General features: G+C 39.0%; 1 protein-coding gene across 2 annotated transcripts; it reads left to right on the top strand.

Annotated features, from left to right (window-relative positions):
• The first annotated feature begins 6,620 nt into the window (after positions 1-6,620).
• Positions 6,621-19,778, top strand: LOC149821617 (U1 small nuclear ribonucleoprotein C-like). Of its 2 annotated transcripts, XM_089980722.1 has the most exons (8): positions 6,621-6,655; positions 6,916-7,014; positions 14,787-14,849; positions 14,965-15,007; positions 15,897-15,938; positions 16,008-16,296; positions 18,351-18,747; positions 19,539-19,778. In XM_089980722.1, the coding sequence occupies exons 3-7, from the start codon at positions 14,842-14,844 to the stop codon at positions 18,743-18,745; spliced, it is 777 nt and encodes a 258-aa protein (XP_089836848.1). In that variant the 5' UTR covers positions 6,621-6,655; positions 6,916-7,014; positions 14,787-14,841; the 3' UTR covers positions 18,746-18,747; positions 19,539-19,778. The 2 variants fall into 2 exon arrangements, with proteins under 2 accessions (XP_089836848.1, XP_089836849.1); XM_089980723.1 differs by lacking the exon at positions 6,916-7,014 and having other exon boundaries at positions 6,639-6,655.
• Positions 19,779-21,021: the final 1,243 nt, after the last annotated feature.

Here is a 21,021-nt window from a genome sequence, read left to right as displayed (position 1 = left end):
GTGCAAGCAGGATCCATCGTGTAAGCTGCACAATAAGAAGCGTCGACCCTTGCTAGGGGTAGACCTAAGAAAATGAAAGAATGAGGGGGGGGGGGGGCAAAGGGTGCAACACCTGTCCACCGGCCTGTCATGAAAAAGGAAAGGGGCAGGAGTGCAACTTCTGCCCGCCTGTCTGTCAGAAAAGGAAAAAGAGAAGGAAAGGAGGTTGTGCCCCTTCCAACTTCTATCGGTCCATAAGGAAGGGGTGCAACCCCTTCCCCGATGGCTGAAACATAAAGGGAGGCAAGGGGAGGGCTCAACCCCTCCCTTGTGAAGAGGAGAAACAAGGAGGGGTCTGAGCCCCTCCCTCGTAATCCTTACAACAGGGAGACATGGAGGGGGGCTCGACCCCTCTTTGAAAAAGGGAACAAGGAGGGGGGCGAGCCCCTCCCTCGCATTCCGTAAAACAGGGAGACAGGGAGGGAGCTGAGCCCCTCGCTCACATCCTGTAAAACATGAAGATAGAGAGGGGACTCGACCCCTCCCTGGCGAAAAAGGAAAAAGGGAGGGGGGTCGAGCCCCTCCCTTGCATTCCCATTAAATAGGGAGACAAGGAGGGGGGCTCAGCCCCTCCCTGGTGAAAAAGGAAACAGGGAGAGGGCTGAGCTCCTCCCTTGTATTCTAAGAAGGTAGGGAGAGGGCTCGACCCCTCCACTGCTAAAGGAAAAAGGACCGGGGCAGGGGCTTTCCCCCTGCCGACTGACCCAAAACAAATGACAGGGGGCTTCACCCCTACTGTCCTGCCAAAGAGAAAAGGGGGACGAAGAAGAAAGCAGAAGAAGAAGATAGAAGAAGAAGAGGGGAGTTAGGGGCGTACCTGGAGGTCATCGGCATCGACAGACGAATGAGAGAGAGAGAGTGGAGGGAAGAGAGGGGTGAGGTTGAAGAGGGGTTGTCAGACGGGTCTCACCGAAAAATGAGAACAGGAGAGAAGGGGGGTGTCAAGTTCGGGGGGAGAGAAGAGGCGGGGGACTGAGAGAGCTGTGAGAGAGAGTTTTTTTTTTAATGAAAACCCCTTCCCTCTTCGTGCTTTAAATAAGCATGGCGGGGGTGGGTGGGGGGGGGGGCATGTACCTGGTTCAGATCCGGGTCAGGTCTAGACCCGACCCGAGTCTGACCCCAAAGAAGTTTTTTTTTTTTCAATAGATTTTACAATAAAGCTCTAGGGTTGGCCAAATGGCAAAAGTTGATTTTAAAACCCAAGTCTTCAAAATTAGTTTCGAAAGAAAGGTTTTAAAACCGAGTCTTGATTTGATATTTTGAAAACAAGAGTGTTGGATCTCAAAAATAATATGCAATGACATGCAATGACATGAAATGCGATAAAATAACATAAAATAACTACGAAATGCATACCCTAGATGAGGGATTTGAAGTCCTGGACCCCTGACAGAGACAAGGAATTGAAAATTCTCGTCTGAGGATGGAGATTGGACATTGAATATCAACTACAATATTATATCCGATCCAAATATGAATTGAATCTCAGATATAGCTAAAATTTTAGAAAAAAGAATTGATCCGAGCCAAGATTGGCACTTATACCAGCTTTGGGAAAATGATAGAGTTAAAGTTTTGCATAGAATTAGTTGAGAGATGATTTTGCCCTTACAGAGAAAAGAGTGACACTAGAAAATTAGATTTGAACAGAATTAAAGTGGATTCTAGGGTTTCTAAACTCAGATGAACTAAAAAGACACTGACTCGACTAAACTCCTAGAATAGATGATTGAGAAATGACACAATTTTCAGGAAAATGGTGAAAATGCTTTGTAGAGTGAAGTGAATGACAAAAATATATTGGGTTTGAGCTGAAATAAAGATCAGATATACTAAGATGAACTAAATTTGGAGCTCAAACACTAGCTAAACTAACAAGACTTAGCTAAATTTCGGCTAAAATGAGCAGAAATAAACTCCAAAACTATGGGAAATGGATTTGAACTAGAACAAGACTACTTGAACTCCTAGTGAGCTCAGATTAGACTCAAGGAAACAGGGTCAATTGGAATTAACTGACTCAGAGATAATTGGTTGGAACTCGAGCTAGAAATGAGCTTATTTCTCAAGAAATGAACCAATTTTAGCTGAAATGAACAAAAATGAATAGGATTCACTCATCGTGAGCTCAGGTGAGCTAGAAATGACTGACATTCTAACTCTTCTGAGCTAAAAATAAGCTTGGTTGAGTCTGACTAATAAGGATCTAAGGTGACCTAGAGGTAAAATGGTAATTTTACTGGTAAAAAGGGGATAAAATAACACCTAAACTGGAATGGACATAGGGTTAGACTCCTACATTGACCTACAGGGGTTGGCATCTGCGAGAAGAGGGTGTCTAAAAATGAATGGGGAAAATTTGGGGTATTTACATGCTGCCCACATTGGTCGGCCTGATCCTATCTGACACAACCTGATCAACCTGACTTGGTGTGAGCCCCATATGGTCATCCCTATTTCAGACGTAGCGTGCAGGGTGCGTTGCACCATAATAGTGTTGTTTCCCCCTATCACGATCCGTGTTGGTGGAGACCATAAAATGTTGTCTATTGTTATTGGTGACCAACAATCACTACAGACAACAGAGTGTTCCACGTTTTGCTGAGCAGAGTCAGCTGGAGTCGCTATGACCCCAGTCGTGGGCTACTGTTACTAGATCTGCAACTTGACACTGCTGCCCATAGTAGGCCTGCTGGTTCTACTAACTCCAACTGATTGCTAAAGAGGCGTATAACATTGTGCTGCCGCTGAGTTGAGCACAACAACATCTGACTACTGTGTCAAGCCACAACAATAGTTGATGCACTCATGGTAGTGTAACCAGTTGGGTCACTCGGACCCCAACCTCTTTTCGGTTCCAGGTGACCAACAGGTGCACCACTCTACTGGTATGCCAATATACGAACTTTCACAATGGGCTGCAGTAGTATAAAAATAAATCTAGGGTCAAAACCAATTTCAGAATTTGTGATTTAATTAGTTGAAAAACTTGTTTTGAATGTTTTCTTTAAAGGTCAGTTGATTCATCTCAGGGCCTAAGTTTTAATCATGCAATAGTTAATATGATGTAAGATCTAACTTTTGGAATGCCAATAGATTTGGTTTCCAACTAATGAATAACACTTTACCTGGATCTTGTAAACCTCTTTCGCTTTTTATGGGCAAATTTTAAACCTGTCAAGCCCAGTTGAGTGTAGGATGGCTAGCAGATTTAAAACATAGAGAAATTGGACACTAGTAATTATTAAAATAGTTCCAGCCGAACTACAAATTGGCTGGGCACTGCTAGGCCGGTTAAGCCCCAACCAATTGCATCAGTTGGATACTGTATATTGACGACAAAGCCCATGCCGACCTGCAGTTCGGCTGGGCAAATGATTTTCTGGGCAGGTTCAAAATTTTCAGCATACATGTTGTTAGAACATCATGCTTTGGTTTGTTTTAAACTTACAAAACTGGTATAACTTTGGACAGTTTCAAATCTCTCTCTCTCTCTATATATATATGTTAAGTTATTTTCATATTTATATATAATAAAAGATTAGCTTTTATGCATGTGAATGTATAGACTTATGCATGTGTTATATGTAGATTTGTATGTCTATGCATATTCAACTTTTGTATATTTATAACTGGAGTGTCATGCGTATTTTCATATGGGCATGGGAATGGTTGTTTGGAATGTACCAATGTTGTCCCGTGTGCGAGAAACATGGTTTGGACTCAGTAGTTGTGTATATTGTACCCTGAGCTTGCCCAAAATGGCTAGAAGAATTATTGTTGACGCATGATTGTGATGTTTACTTACATATGCATGTAGTGGGCATATGCAAATCTTGAAATTGATGTTGTTATGCATATGCATAATCGCATAAATGTTCGCATATTGAGTATGAGATGAATCATGTAAAGAAATATGTATTTTTATAAAATAATGTAATCATATGTAGGTAAAATTTAAATTTGTTATTTATGTACATTCTTGTTTGGTATATATGAATATGCATTTGAGAGCATGTTGAATGGTTGCATAAGTAGCATACTTATAATGGTTTTTGCATTAGATACATTGGTGGTCAAAAGTGGATCACCGTAGGCCGTGTGGGTCTTAGTCTGATGTTGCTCCATGTTTAGTCTTCTTATGCATCACAAAAATCAATATGATGTTTATTAAACTGATTGCATTATTTCATGTTACCACGGATTGTGGTCACGTGATGAGTTTCACATGTTGATTTGTAAAATATATGTTGTTATGTTTTGTATGTTGATTTACAAAATAAATAATTGAAATAAATCATTCTTTTAATAAAAAGATAAAAAGAAGAGAACAATGTAATTTCCATTTTTCTTAGATGTCCCTTCTTTAGTGTGAGAATCCTTGACTGCGGTTTTGGAGAACCGTGAGGATACTAAAACTTCGTGTGTATTTGTGCCCTTGAACTCAACTATGTGGTTCACCTCCTGACTATGACTTTATGGATATTCCACCACTTTGCTTGAGGGTCGTGTGTAGATACAACTGTTATTATTGGTATACCAAGAAAGTGACATCAATGAATGTTAATTTTCCTACTGTCCTAGCATTAAATGTTGATTTTTAATGTTTCGATGGATAATGTTGATTCTTGATATCGGTCGAGGGTTAAGTGTAAAACCCAATAATAAAATACGAATTGTGTGCTAAACTACAATTGAGAACCTAACTTAAGCTCGAGAATTTATTTACCCGTTTTGAGTATTTGCGAGCAATGGTAATAAAAAGAAGAACAAAAATTTTGGTGCATTTAATAGAGACATGTATATAAAGGAAAACTTTGATAGAAGATAATACAGTACTCATGCATGTGTATTGATATCATGCATTTTTCTATTATCCATTAAATTATGCATATTTACCTGTTCGCTTACATGTATTATATTAATGATTGCATGTTAATTGCTCCTTAATGCATGATAATAATTATCTAATGCATGATAAATATTACCTATTGCTTAATAGTCGTTCTTTATTATTTTACAATTATTTTCTATTACATGAATGGTTATTTGAATAGTGATTTTATTGTAATTATATATCTCTAAAATATTGAATGAATCTTATTTATATTTTTTTTATTTATCTAATTCATTAGAGGGACTCGTACACATGATTTATGATTCTGATACCTTTATTTTTATGTTTTTCACAGTCTCTGAGACCCAATGAAGGAACCTGTTACTACGAGGGCTAAACAACTGTTTGATAGTTTTACTTAAGTAAAAAGGAACTCAACTTTTTTGTTTATTTATTTTTATTTGCATATTATTCTTAAACTCTATGATTTAATTAATAAAATTAGTTTGGTTTGGATGATGATAGTGTAATGTCTCTTATGATTGTGGATGTGTTATGATTGTAAGAGCCCATGGTCTCTAAGAATATTTTCACAATTGTTTAATTTTTAACAAGCATGAGTTGGGGTTGTTATAAATTTAAAGTTTGAATCCGTATTTTAGGTTGCTAAACCATTCTAGATTCATTCATTTTTTTTTTGAAAGGCAAGCTGGGGTTAGGGTGACCCATACCAGAACAACAACCACCCCATGTGTAAGAGGGATTCGATCCCGGGCCTTCAGCTTGACATAGGACCTCAAGGAAATCATCTACATGCTTGGTTTTATAATAATGAGTTAATGAATCATCCCGATACAACACATAAGCAAGTTTTTTTAAGGCTTAAAAATAATATGCTCTTAATTTTTGTAAAGATTCAAGCATCCAAACAAACATATTTTTTTAACGAAAATACACCATCTAACAATTGATTCTTGGCAGCTGTATCGAACGCATATACAATTTGGGTTTTTTTTTTTAAGGCTTAAAAATAAGCAGCTCTTAATTTTTGTAAATATTCAAGCATCCAAACAAACATATTTTTTTAACGAAAATGCAATATCTAACAATTGATTCTTACCAAATGGACTGTATCGAACGCATATACAAGTTGGGATTTGCAAAAAAAAAAGTATCGAAAATGTCCATTTTACACTCTGATTCACATGTTTTCAGTTGGCATATTGTAGTGGCCTTATTTATTTCAAAGACACGACACCATTTGCTGCCCTCCCGTTTCAAATTCAATATATAACCCAAATCGAGTCTGAAATGGTTGCAGATGTCAATGCCAGCCAGCCATAACCCAATCCGCATTGCTCCCTAACTCTAGGGCTGTCAATGGGGTAACAGACCCAACCCGAACCCAAATTTCCAGGTATGAGCATGCAAAACGCCGACCCGGATAATATTCTGGTTGACCTGAACCCGCTGGCTGGGTTTGTGTCATGATTTTTTCAGATACCCGACCCAATTCATTTTTTTGCTGGGTTACCGGGTACCCAACCCGACCCAAGTATTTTACATGTATTTTTAATAAAAAATATCTGAAATTATGTGGGTCTGGGTTTGGGATTCCATTTTCGCGACCGTCAAAACCCGAACCCGGTTATTAATTATATGGGTGAATCCGGGACCCGGATTCGATCCGATCCGTTGACAGCCCTACCAAACTCAGTTTTGAGAGAGAGTTTTCTGTCTCCAGTCTCGACAGCGACCCAGGCCTTCGCCTCTCCACAGGTAAGCGGTTTCCACCTTTCATTTTCCGTTCTTGCTCCGTCCGATTTCTCTACACGCTTCCGGGGTTAGGGTTCGTATTCATCCTTGCGCACCCTGTTCCCAGGATCAGGGTTCGTCTTCATCCTTGCGCACCCTGTTCCCAGGGTTAGGGTTCTAGTGTTTTATTCCTCTTTGTTCTTGAGAGTTGGAGGTGCTTACTGCCTCTGGTTGATTTTGGGGTTAGGGATTCTACTGTTCAACTTCTCGTTTGGGTGTATTAGGGTTTGGTGCCGGAGAGATAGGAGGAGACGAGTTCCCCGCGGAGAGCCGAGGCGGATCGGCGGCGCAGCGTGGGCCGTGTTGCTGACTATCTGTATCAGGTTGGAATTCCTTTCCTGATGGGTCCTTGTTGAAATACCTCCTCCGTTAGTCTTTTATCGTTTCCTCTTTGTGATCTTGCTTTTATCTTCACGTCGCACGGAGTTCTGCTTAGTGCTCACTCTCTCCATGTCGTTAAATTACCAAGACGATAGATTGCGAGTTCGCATCGTCTTCGCGACCTTTTCTTATTTCCCCTTTGTTTGATTTTGGATGTAATGTAAAGGTAGTTTTTCTTGAAACAGAGGAGTTTCTTATTAATCTTGGGCCTTGAAATAGATTGCTTTGTTTTTTTTGTGTATCTCGTTGTATTGTGGTTTGTTTCTACTGCTGCTGCTGCTCCTTTTTCTTTTGTTTAATTAAATAAATACACGGGAAATGCAGAAACGCGAATCATGCGAGTGGGATTTTGTATTGTGCTGGGCCACGGATATGAATCTGTATGGTTCATCTTCGTATTTCCTTTACAAGGATTGATATGTTTCATTTGCAAGTAGCATCTTCTCCATCGTGTATGTAGTCTTCTTCTTGTTGTTTCGTATGCTGTGAAGAAACTTCTAATGTCATAGATGGCTTTGTATTGGATTTGCTAAGGACACACTGAAGGATAAGCATTAGAAGTCCACATTTAAGATATTTTTCATGTTTCTGCATGCCTTATGCTTCTATACAGAGGAATCTGTATTTCCCTTAGGATGTGATACTCTATATTGCGAAAGGTTATTTAACAAATATTGGCAGTACTTTGAAAATATCTTCAATTTATCATGATATTATCAGCGGCCTATATGATTTCTAAGTTGTTGTGATATTTTCAAATATCACCTATTTAGAAAGTATTGCAATATCGACCCAAAGAAAAACACCTCTTATAAATTTTGTAATTTCTTTAATTGCAAGTGAACTTGAATCATGATGCAACTTTTCGTGAAAGTATTTTAAAATGTATTTTTCAATAAAAACCGTTTATACAAACCATGCATCAAATCTTAAATTTTCGGCTCACACTAGTGGTGAAGTCCGGGTCGAATACAGGTAACACGTTTAAAAAAACTTTTGTAACCCACACAAGACAATCTTTATTGCCTTAAAAATAAAATGTAAATAAACTGTGCTACCCTCTGCAGAGGGCTCAAACAAAAATAAAAAGGCTTATTACAACCCAACTTAATCAAATGGCCTGTGGCCCTAAAACAACAACAACAACAACTACGCCTTCATCCCAAAACAATTGGGGTCGGCGATATGAACCAACAAAGAAAATCATTATGGGTCTTCCATATGAATCCTTCTCCTCCATTCATTTCTATCCAATGCCATGTCCTCGGTGAGGTTCAAAGCATTCATATCCTTTCTTATCACCTCCATCCATGTCTTCCTAGGCCTACCCCGACCTCTTTTAACTAATATATTTTCCCATTTCTCCATCCTTCTAACTGGAGCATCATTAGGCCTTCGTCGAATATGTCCAAACCACCGTAAATGATTCTCTCTCATCTTATTTTCAATGGGTGCAACGCCTACCTTCTTACGTATCTCCTCGTTCCGAATCTTATCTTTTATTGTATTTCCACACATCCATCTCAGCATACGCATCTCAGCTACACTCATTTTTTGAATATGATGTCCCTTGGCAGCCCAACATTCCGTACTATATAGTAAAGCGGGCCTAATAGTCGTCCTATAAAACTTTCCCTTCAACCGCAATGGCATTCTACGATCGCACAACACTCCAGTTGCACTCTTCCATTTCATCCACCCAACCTTTATCCTATGATTTACATCTCCATCAGTTTCTCCATACTTTTGAATGATAGATCCCAAATATTTGAAAGAATCATCCACCGGTATTTCGTGCTCACCAAGCTTCACTACACTCCCATCACTACTTCGTTGCTTACTAAATCGACATTCCATGTATTCTGTCTTACTCTTACTCAACTTAAAACCTCTTGCTTCCAATGTCTGTCTCCATAATTCTAACTTAGCATTAACCCCAACTCTAGACTCATCAATCAAAATAATATCATCAACAAACAACATACACCACGGCACATTTTCTTGAATTGATCTCGTAAGCTCATCCATCACTATAGCAAATAGGAAAGGGCTTAAAGCAGATCCTTGATGTAACCCAACCGTTATAGGAAAATTGGTTGTCACCCCTCCACAAGTGCGGACATTGGTTACTACTCCTTCATACATATCTTTAATTATACTAATGTACTTGAGAGAAACACCTTTCTTCATCATTGTCCACCAGAGAACGTCCCTAGGTACTCTATCGTAAGCCTTCTCCAAATCAATAAAAACCATATGCAAATCTTTGTTCCTCTCTCTATTTCTCTCAATAAGTTGTCTAAGAAGATGTATAGCTTCCATAGTTTATCTTCCAGGCATAAAACCAAATTGATTCTCCGATATCATGACAATCTTCCTCAACCTAGACTCAATCACCCTCTCCCAAAGTTTCATAGTATGACTCATGAGTTTTATACCACGATAGTTTGTGCAATCTTGTATATCACCCTTATTCTTATATAGAGGCACCAAAGTACTCTTCCTCCACTCATTAGGCATCTTATTTGTCCGCCAAATCTTGTTAAAAAGATTTGTCAACCATTCTAAACCTTTCTCTCCCAAGCATTTCCAAGCCTCAATAGGTATACCATCTGGGCCAACTGCCCTTCTTGATTTCATTTTCTTCAAAGCCTCTGCAATTTCTTTCTTTTGAATCTTGCGCATGAAGTCACGATTCATCTCATGAAAAGGAATTGAAAAGTCTCCAAGATCCTGAGCATGACTTTCATTAAATAGCTTATCAAAATAATCTTTCCATCTCTCCTTAATCTTCTCATCTTTGACTAAAACCCTTTGCGTTTCATCTTTGATACATCTAACCATACCCAGATCCCTCGATTTCCTATCTCTCATCTTTACAAGCCTATAAATATCCTTCTCACCCTTTTTGGTATCCAGCTTATCATAAACCTCCTTATATACCTTATCCTTCGCGTTCCGAACTACTTTTTTAGCTTCCTTCTTTGCTATCATATACTTCTCCAAATGGCATGTGGCCCTAAAAAAAATAAAATAAAGAAAAGCAAAAATTGTAGGCCTCTGTCCCTTCACGAACTAGCTTCTTTTTCTTCGCATGGGCATGACCCTAACAATATCAATCTTTTTGCACATAGAGGTTTACCTGCAAAGCACGAAACAAAAAACAAAAGCACAAAAATGCAAAAACGCACGCACCCGATTTCTAAAATACGAATGTTAGTTACTAAACAAAAAAACAAAAAACAAAAATCAATTAGAACTATAACAACTATAAAAACATCTAGCTAACTGACTACGTGACAAGCAAAAGAATCTAATTAGTTAGCTATGAGATATTAAACCGGTGTTGTTAAAAGCGTGCCTCAAGGCGCAAAAAGCGTGCCTCAAGGCGCAAAAAGCGCGCCTCGCCTCGAGGCGAGGCCCTTTTCGCCTTGAGGCGCACGTAAAAAGCGCAACAGCCTCAAGGCGTATGCCTCATGCGCCTTGAGGCGTACGCCTTGAGGCGAGGCGCGCCTCAAAGTGAGGCGCGCATTAAACATCGGATGGCCCGGACCCGAGTTCGACCCGGATCCGGGCCCGTATTCTTGAAAGATCGAGAACCTGTCTTTAAAAAAGACATAGGCGCTTCGGGGCGAGGGAAAGCCCTCGCCCCTTCTCTCTCTACTCCGTCCCCTTTCGTCCACCGCCACTGCTCGCCGCCGGCCACCACCCGCCGCCGGCCACCACTCGCCGCCGGCCACCACTCGCCGCCGGCCACCACTCGCCGATCACCGCCTCTGCTGAGAAGGGATCACTCGCAGTGCGACCACTTGCCGTGCGACCACTCGCCGCCGCCACTGCTCGCCGCCGGCCACCACTCGCCGCCAGCCACCACCCGTCGCCGATCATCGTTTTCCTTCAGGTATGGCTTTTTCGTTTTTTTTTATTAACCAGGGGCGTAGCTAGGGGGGGGGGGGGCAGGACTGGGCTGTAGCCCAGTCCTGCCTCCCGAAACAGTTAGCCCAGTCCTGCCTCCCGAAACAGTTAATTTTTTTTTTTTAAAAGCCCAGTCTTACCCCAACCCTGATTCCATATGAAATAGATTTTTATCCATTTTTGTAGCTCAGCCCAGTCCTAGCCCAGCCCTGACTGCAGCAAATAGTTTGATTTGTCCATATGAAATAGATTTTTATTAATAATTGTAGCCATTTTTTGTCCATATGACTGTGGTCCCTTGTTTTCCTTTTTTGTCCATATAACTGTAGCGATGATGATTTCTTGGTGTGCAATCAAATATGCGATGTCCTGAATTGTTTAAGCATGCATTGATTTGGTTTTTCGTCAATAATGCTTGCTTACTTGAGGCATATGAGAGAGAGAGAGAGAGAGCCTAGACATCTTGTGCAGAATACAGTCCAGAAATTAATTCCTTGCTGCTAAATTTGCATATTTTATTATTCTTTTGGAAAGCATCATTTGCTTTTCATGGTGGCGAATATCAATCTGCTTTGAAAAGGAATTGAAAAGGCTCTTATGGAACTTGTATCCCTTGTCATGTTGGTGGTCACTTCATCGCAACTTCTCTTGAAGATAAAAGTTGGACATAAAGGAGCAGTTGTATGGTTATTTCAATCAGTTTTTGTTGTTAATGTTAGTTTTTTATTGAATGAATGCTCATATTTATGCAATTAGATACTTATATAGATCAAGTTGTTGCATTAATGCTACTTTTACATGTTAATCTCATATTTTTTTCGTATTTATTTGAGATTTTTTATTTCGTGTTGGTTGGCGCTTCATCAATAAAGCATTTCTTATTTATTTATAATTTTAGATCATTTTTATAGTTTTTTTTAAGTTAAATTTTTTTTTTGAGGCTTACGCTTTGCGCCTCGAGGCTTACGCCTCGCCTCAGATTTTGGTGGAGCGCCTCGCTACGCCTCAACGCTTTTAACAACACTGTATTAAACTAACTAACTAACTATAAAGAGACTTAAAACAATCTAACTAACTAATTAAGAAAATTAAAATAAAATTAATCTAACTAACTAATGCATCTTATGACAGAATATACAGGCCACAAAAGAAAAAAATAAAACGAGATCAGCTCATTGTGTGATCATATCCAATGATGATGGCGTGATCGACAGTTTATGCACATGTACATGATCTGCCAGAAGATGCTAAAAACGGAATCACTGTACGTTATGATGAAGATCGACATTGACCTGCTCTGAACGACAATTAGAACACGAACATTGTTAAGAAATCCTGATCGCTCAACACCAATGCTCTGCAGATCGCATGTCGTGCAGATCCGCGTTTCAATAGATGCAACATGCAGGCCGCAGATCTGATTGAAGATCAGAGGCCTGATCTGATCAAATGCTGATGGCGTGCGGGATCTGTGTGACACGCACGGTCTGCTGAAGATCCAGCGAACAACAGAAAAATATTTTAACAGTGTGTATATGCTGGTTCCAGCAGACCGTGATTTTTTCCAGGTAAAAAGACAGAAATCAGATCACGTAGTTTTACGCCAACTGCTGAAACACTGATCGTGATCCCAAGAATAACCGACGCAGATTGGTTCTGCGTATACAGCCCATGCTGATTTCAGCAGACCTGCAACACGTGAACTGCGAATCACACAAGTCTGCGTGATTTGCAGATTACACCGATCAGAAAAAAATATCGTATGATTTAAAAATCACGCGGTTTGACGTCTGATCGAGGGTTGCGTGAAATCAGAGATTCACACTGATCTCTTAGCGTTTCGCAAAACCAAACCGACCTGCATGAATCTGCAGATCACGCGGGTCGGTTTGTTGGCCTTTCAAAAAGATAAATATAGGCTGCATTTTCTCTAAAAAAATCAGACTGTTAAATAAAACCAAAAACAAAAGACAAGGAGCTAGCTATGCGATGCAATGTATTTGATTTATTCCTAACCTAAATGCAGAAAGCAAAATTTAGAATCAAACTATCCTAGATGCTATGAAACTGCAGAAAATAAAAGGTGATGTATGCAATGCTAAAACACGTTGTTATGCATTCGACGAAGCAAAATAAATCTAGCTAAATACGTAAAATTAGAGAAACGGGAGAGAAGAAGCGTACCTGGCAGTCGCTTCCGACGGAGGGGTTGGGAGGAAGAAGTGGTCATTCCCGCGGTGAAATGCACACTCCGATGACGGGGCAAGAAGCACCGACGATAGATGGGATTAGAAGAAAGATGGAAATTAAGAACGAAGAAGGGAAGAGACGGGGAAGAAACCAATGATAGAGAGAGAGGAGAGAGAGAAGGGGCTGGCGTTTTTCCCAATGGGAGGACGCCGGCCTCTTCTCAATAATACTATTTCTAAAACATAATTAGGTTAAAAACTGTATTTTCTAAAACTCGGTTTAATTTTTCAAAAATTCTAAAAAACTACCTTTTCAAAAACGTGTTTTAAAAAAGGACTCCTAAAAGAAATGAAATTCTAAACAAATCATCCAGGTGAACTCTATTTGTGCGATTTTTCTTCGTTTTGAAAATAAACCAATGCCCTGGAAAACACTGATAAATATGGGTATTTAATCCATTTTCGCATCGAATCATGCATAAAAAGTGGGTCTAATATGCATAAATTATGCATGATCAAATTTAACCAGTATAAAAAAAGAGAATTACACTTGAGGCTTTTGGAAAAATGGTTGCAACTTGTAAGCTGCAATTTATAAATATAAGATGTTACTCCAAAATCTTCTCAATGCTAAGTGCACGATAATGTACACTGTACAATAAGGACCCAGTATTGACAACCCATGCATGAATTAGAGTTATATGATAAATTTACCTCTAGGTTGTTTCTTTGCAATAATGCTGACAAACTGGTACTTTTTGTGTAAAACTAATTGAACTGGTGTACACACACCAGTTCAATTAGCTTTACTGAGTGATGATTTTGAATCATATTTGTGCCAGTCACCACATCTAATTATGGAAGAACATGTTTGCATTAGACTTGCTTTGAACTAACTGTGTTAGACAAAGACACAATGAAATAAAAGTTTCTCACTTCTAATGCATGAGTTAGAGTATGACATATGCAAGACTAGATTGAAAAAGATTCCAGTTCTGGTCCGGTAATGATCCTAATTAGAATTAGATTCCCTAGAGTCCAGATCAGTGCAATCCTATATATCACCTTGATAATGGGTTCATTTAAACATGTTAAAAAAAGCTTATTAACAGCTCATTACAAGCTTGTTATGTATGACAGAGGCTGCTTAGTTCAATGTAGCTTGTGTAAGCACTAATATGCTTGTAATATATATATATATATATATATATATATATATATATATATATATATATATATATGCTTTATAACACATTATTTAGTAACATGTAAATATATTAGTTGCCAATCTTGACTTGCATTCAAGAAGTTAGGACTTAGGATAAGAGAAAAAAGGGAGGTCAGTTGGTCTCCTCCTAGTTGTTTATTGTTATTTTTTCCCTCAAATGAGCCAGTGTATGCTCGAATCGTGCTTATAATCTGTCAGCTCAGGCTTGAACTCATATTGGGAAAAGCAAGCAAAGTTTGAACAAGGCAAGTTTCAGTTGTTCAGCCTGTTTAGCAGCCTACTGTAAACAGCTATTTGCGATTTGTGTTTTCTTACTGCTCTATCTATAGTTGTAAAAGTGTAATTTACCAGTTTTTCTGCTCATGGGTTGTTGATATTACAGGAACTTATCTGCTTGCTGGGTTAATTTTTTTGTGGCATCAGTTCCATCTTCCAGCATGCCACGGTAGAAGAATTGCTTCCTTTCAGTCTGTTTAACAGCTTCTTGTTCCTTATAGTTTATTTGTTCTTTGCCAATCTGCAGACAGTAAGTGGGCTAATTCATCCTCTCTGTTCTGTAGGTATTATTGTGACTATTGTGACACCTACCTGACACATGATTCGGTAAGGACATCATTTTGTTTGCTGTCTTAGTCCTTTGTTCAAATTCCTAACCTCTTATGCAGAAATATTTCTTCCTGATCCGTAATTGTTGCATTATAACATTGTTTGTTGACTATATTGGGTGGCTTTGCCTACCAGTAAAAAAGGATGGTCTTGTGGCATTATGGATGTAGCCTTATGTCATGTAAGTCTGATGCTTGTATGATGTAGCATGCTTACAGAGTCAACATTTCCTTCATGGCAGTGAAGTGTCCTCAATTTTGCAGTTCTCTTTTTCTCAGATGTGTTATGGTTCATACTCTTGAATTTAAATTGACTTTTTAGCGATCATAATGTGGTTAATGAACATTATGGGTGTGCATTTTCATGTAGCTGTGGACTCAAATTGAGTAAAGTTCTGTTGTTTCAAATGGTCATGAAAGCACCCCCAGTGTAATACTTTTATTTCCATTTGAAAATTTTAAAATTCGAGAGGATTGTACATATCGAGAGTATTTGTTGAGCTAGAAGTATATTTGTATTGTATGGCTGCCATTCTTGTTCTGTTTGTCATTCTTTCCTTAACTTGATTTAAACCTGTTCTGTTTTATGCATGATTTCTGTAGCATTATAAAATTTCACCTCTCTCGTGTTTTATGCATGACCAATGAAACTACCTTTGAGGTACAATGTGATTGCCTATATTTTCAGACTAAATGTTTTTTTAATTTATTTTCATCTGATCACCATATCCCATTTTCAAATATTGATGATTTGTTGTTGATTTTTGTGTTTATCTTGTGATGTAGTTGCATTTTCTAACTGACCCTGACAAATTTTTGTTAGTTAGTCTCAATTACTGTCTCCTTCCATTGCTAACTGTCTGCAATTTTTTATTTTTTTGTACCAGCCATCTGTCAGAAAACAGCACAATGCAGGATACAAGCACAAGGTATCATTCTCAAAGACGCATTCAGTAGTATTTTTAGAGGCTAGTGACTGATTTCTGCCTTCTTGTCAGGCAAATGTGCGTTCTTATTATCAACAGTTTGAGGAGCAACAAACTCAAAGCCTGATTGATCAAAAGATCAAAGAGCATCTTGTTGGCCAAACTGCATATCAGCAGCAAGTTGGTGTGGCTTTTAACCAGCATCTTGTTTCTTTCCCATCAGCACTACCAAGGCCTCGTCTCCCTGTCCTGCCACCCCCTGTCATGCCTATTGGTGCATCCTCACAAGCCCCTGCAAATATGCCACTGATGCCAGGAGTTCGTCCACCTGTTCTCCCACGTCCAGCTCCTGGTACTCCAGGTATAAAAAATTACAGATCTTTCTACTGCATTTCTGTTTTATAGAAGAATTCTAGTTGATAAGTTTTTTTACAGCTGCATTTTTCTAATTGTAAGTGTTTCTTATAATCATTCCAAGTGTCTGGTCTCATCTGTTTGTGCATGGGAGCTTTCACATATATATAAGAATGTCTCTTTTTTGAGCTTGCGTGTCACATTGTATGAATAGTCTGGAATATTGTTTGCATTAGCTGCTCGTGATGGTCAAAGTCTGTGGATTGATGCAAGCTAATGTCAAATGCAGCGATTCACTGAATCATTTTATTTACACATTTCCTTTTTTTTAATTTCAAGTAGATATTCTCTACATTTGAAAAGTGTTTTTTTTTTTAATAATTTTCCATGCTGGAAATAATATTGTGAAAATTGTAAGCTGTATGGTGCACTGCCTCTCTTCTTTTATATTTATTTAAATTTAATTAGTTCTCTTGGAAATAAAATCCTTAAATCCACGGAGGGTCACTTTTGACAATTTTTTCATAATCATAACTTAATCATGATTCCGCCTTTGGTTGGTACCATTAAAAACCAGGTGTTTTCAGTTTCTCCATTGAATCATATCAGATCCTTCCACTAGCATTAATTGTTTTTCTGTTGATGGATTTGGTTTCCTAACTGTTAAAAGATGTAATATGCTGGATTATCTGCTCCTCCTTGCTTTAAGTAACCTGATTTTCTCTCTTTCTCTCTCTCTCTCTCTCTCTCGTGTGAGTGTGTGTGTGTGTGGTACTGATGTTGGTATCATAGTATGTAGTGAGCCCCATTGATTTTCTCTTCCTGAAGCGGACCCTATAAATGTGTTCTCTGTCATTTTATTTAGTGCACGATTGCACACATATGTGCAAATTGGGTTGGGGAGAGACAAATTTAATAACCTTTATTGATGCTTAACTTACTGGTATACAGATTTTTTTATGTTAAACTTGTTTATGCCTATCCAACACAAATTGGGAGAATCATAATATTTTTGCTGTCTTATATCTAGAAAGGATGTAACAGGAAGTATCAGATCATCTGATCCTTATATTTGCTTTGACATCTTAAACAATAAGTCCACAAAGTCAGTGAGAGATAATGGTTGTTCATGCTATACGTTCACATATCTAAGATAAGCATTTGACATTGCAGGGAGTATGGAATAAAGCTTTGAGGATAATTCATATGTGAAGTACTGCTTTCTGTTTCACTAGTAGGTACAACATCTATATTTCTATGACTTTCTGTGATGAGAATGAACCGAAGCAGCTCGGTTTAGACTTACACATAAATTAGCATGTATATACTGTAGCATCCAGTTCTTTCATAGCGAAAATTTCTCAGGCACCAAACATGTTTGTGCCATCGTGGTACCCCCATTTTGGCAATCATGTACCTTTAGCTTACATAATAGTTTTACTGGTTGCTATTGTTGAAAATATAACTCAATTGACAGGCAGTTGAGACAATTTCCCTTGATAATAATTGTAGTAGTTTATTGTTGGAGGTGGCTAAGATAATTGTACCAATTGTTGCTGTTGTTGGTTTCGATGGAGATAGCCACCTCAATAGAGATCTAGATGACTTAGGATCTGCTGCTTGAAAATTGTTGATCTTTAGGCGATGGGGATGGTCACATGATATGCACTTTGAGAAAACATTGAGATTAGAGAATAAAAGCATTTGAATATCTGCAGATGTTATGCATCCAATTCAGTTACTTGGCCTTTAAGTTCAGGCACTGTGTGGTGCTTTTGATCACACTTGGAGTCGTGGATGCCAATGCATCCTCTAGTTTATGAATCAGCAGGCTGATTCATTCCTCTAGTTTATGAATCAGCAGATGCATTAAGCAGGGAATTTGTACGTTAAGCTTTAAGAGGAAAAAATTCCCACTTGGATTGTGCTTCATGCAGATCATCTGAAGCACTAAGCTGAGAACTTGTCACTTGGACTATGCTTCATATAAATCATTTGAAACTTTAATCAGCGACATATTTCTTCTTTATGAAGAATTTATTTCTTGCTTGGCTTTTGCAGGGTATGCTGCAGTGCCAACCATTCCAAATGTTGTCATGCCACCCGGTGCTTACCCTGTATCAATGCAGCCCAATGGTATGCCTAGGCCACCAGCAGTGCCAGGGGCACCTTCTATAGCTAGCAATGGCAGTCTCCCTAGCAATAACCCTGGTGGATATATAGGGAATCCAACTGCAACAGTTTCAGCATCCAGTGGAACTCCACCTGCCAGTTTGTCACAGGCTCCTGCTGCTACATCTCTCCCTGGTCATGTCTATGCTGCTTCCCCACAACCGCAGGATTTACAAATGATGAGTCCTGGAAGGGTTGGTCAGTCAACTGCTTCAGCTTCATCGCAGGATGGTTACAGCTATGGTCAAGCTTCCAATGCCAGTCATTCCAGTCCAGCCTATTAGAGGTTGATTCTTTTCTGCAAGTTTTTCTTTTTTTCATTCAAGTGATGCTTAAAATTCATGGCTTGCAATGTTAGTTTTGAAAACTAATGGTCCAGAATACGAGGGGGAGCCCCGAGCCTCTATCTGCCTGAAACATAGACAAAGTCAGATACATTTAGGTTGAAAGTTGAAACACTGATGATCCATCAGTGCAGGTTCCTTTCTGTCAATATAGCCTGCTCAGCTGCAGATGAGCTCTACCCTGCAGAGCGCAGGAGCTTTAGTTTTACAGATTGGCCTACTTTGTGAAAAAAAAAACACATTTAGCCTTATTTTATGTTACTGAATTAGATGCACCTAGTCTATTATTTTGAGCATTAATGCATATAGTTAAATTTATGGGCATTATGATGCCAATTTTAAAGCCTATCGTGTTGCAACTATTTCAATGTTGATCATCGATGCCATGCCCTTGGTAATGTTTGATTGAATAAGCTATCAGTGCCATGATAAAGGTGCCTCATGCCCCCAATGGGGGGGGGGGGGGGCTCCACGATGTTGGTAGGAGCTGTCAGTGCACGTCTCCTTGTGGTGGGGCGTTGCAGGTTCAAAACCCAGTGGTACTTTGAATAATAACTGGTAGGGGTCTGCCTAACCCCAGCTTGCCTTTCAAAAAAAAAAAAGGTGCCTCATGTCATGAATGCTACAATGAATGACTAGCTTTATTGTCTGTATCTATGTGCCTGTGTGCATGCATGCAGGTTTATACCCGTGCTCAGTGGGTTTACTTTCCGGTTTGATTGCATTGAAACAGGTTTTGATGCAGCTCTGCAAATTGACATCAGGTGAAACTGGAGCAGCATCCTGTACCCAGAGACGGATTGCAATACAAATTAGATTACTCTTTGACTGAATTCTTTTGATAGATCAGTTTTTGTTTTGCTACTCTGAGTTGAACATAGGTACCGTGGTAAGTAAAAGTTAAATATTTACTGATTTATGCCATTCACAACTGATATTTGATGGGCTCTGGAAGCATGGGTTGTCAGTAGCATTTTATTTTTGAGAAGTGCCATACTTTTTAGTAGAAAACAAAATTTTAAACTGGTGTGCGGGTGCCTTTAACTGGTGGGTGGGCTCCGTAAGGGCTTGGGTGTCGGTGACCCCACTCAGGGTTTACCTTGTAGGGTGAGGGGGTGCAGGCCCATTAAGTGGCCCAGTTCTCAGCGAGAGTTCCTCATGAAAAAGCATTTTCTTGGAAATTTTGGTGGGTCCAACCCAACAGGTATGATTTTATATGGTTTATTTTGCAAGAAAAACATCTTTTTGGATTGTCCCGTTGTTGTGTTCTAAGTAGGCTTTTTCAGTGCTTAAAGAATAACACTCTACAATGCACCAAAATTTCACAATCAAAGAGATCGTGTTTTTATGTTGAAAAATGACTTGATCTAAAAAATATGTTGTAACACATATTTGGTAGGTTAATCAGATAATTTTGCTAGATAGTATGATACTAACAAGTGTAGCCGCATATGTGAATGTCCACTGGATCTGAGCTTGAACGAGGTAAAGAAATATGATTTACTTCCAGCTGGATTTATTTAGCTTTTCTTTTTAAAATTATCCTACTTATTTTCACTTGAACCGATACTTGCATTTAATTCAGGTTCGTAACCCACAATGAGGTCCAAGGTGGATCTAAACTCGATGATACAATTCACATATCGAATTTAGTGCAGGGTCAAATATGATCCTACCCTTATCTGGCCCATCTCATCCTTGTATGATTGTCTGAGTTTCCGCTAAAGCTCAAAGAATCAGATGAAAATACCTAATCAAGATATATCTGCAGGCTTATAACATTCACCAACAATTCATTGATTAAAATGTTTTTTTTTTTTTAATTAGGAGGGAAACCACTGGCTGTCAAGGGGGAATTCTCCTTTATTCCCCACATTGTCTCAAAGATAGTCAATGCTTCCCATTTGGGTCAAGCGCCTCAAGCCAAAGTCGCAAAGGCTTGTAACAACAATATCTCTACGATTTAACCAAGCTCAACTGAACCAGGTTGTGATCTTCGTTTGGTTTCAAGACAGTTTGAACCTATTAGGAGGGTGGGAACTGGGGAGCTGAGACCATTCTCCTTACATTAACAAAACTAACGGGTCCTACTTGCTTGCTTGAACAAGAAGCATGATAATCAAAAGAAGTTGCAAGCATTGTTGGTTTTCGAGATTTAGCAATTTAGGTGGTTCCCTTGTAGTAAATGTTGAATTTGATCTATCAACGGGGCTCTG

This window comes from Nuphar pumila, chromosome 11 (genome assembly GCF_984573655.1).
Source record: "Nuphar pumila chromosome 11, dmNupPumi1.hap1.1, whole genome shotgun sequence".
In the NCBI taxonomy this organism is placed as follows: domain Eukaryota; kingdom Viridiplantae; phylum Streptophyta; class Magnoliopsida; order Nymphaeales; family Nymphaeaceae; genus Nuphar; species Nuphar pumila.
This window is presented reverse-complemented; position numbering and strand designations above follow the sequence as displayed.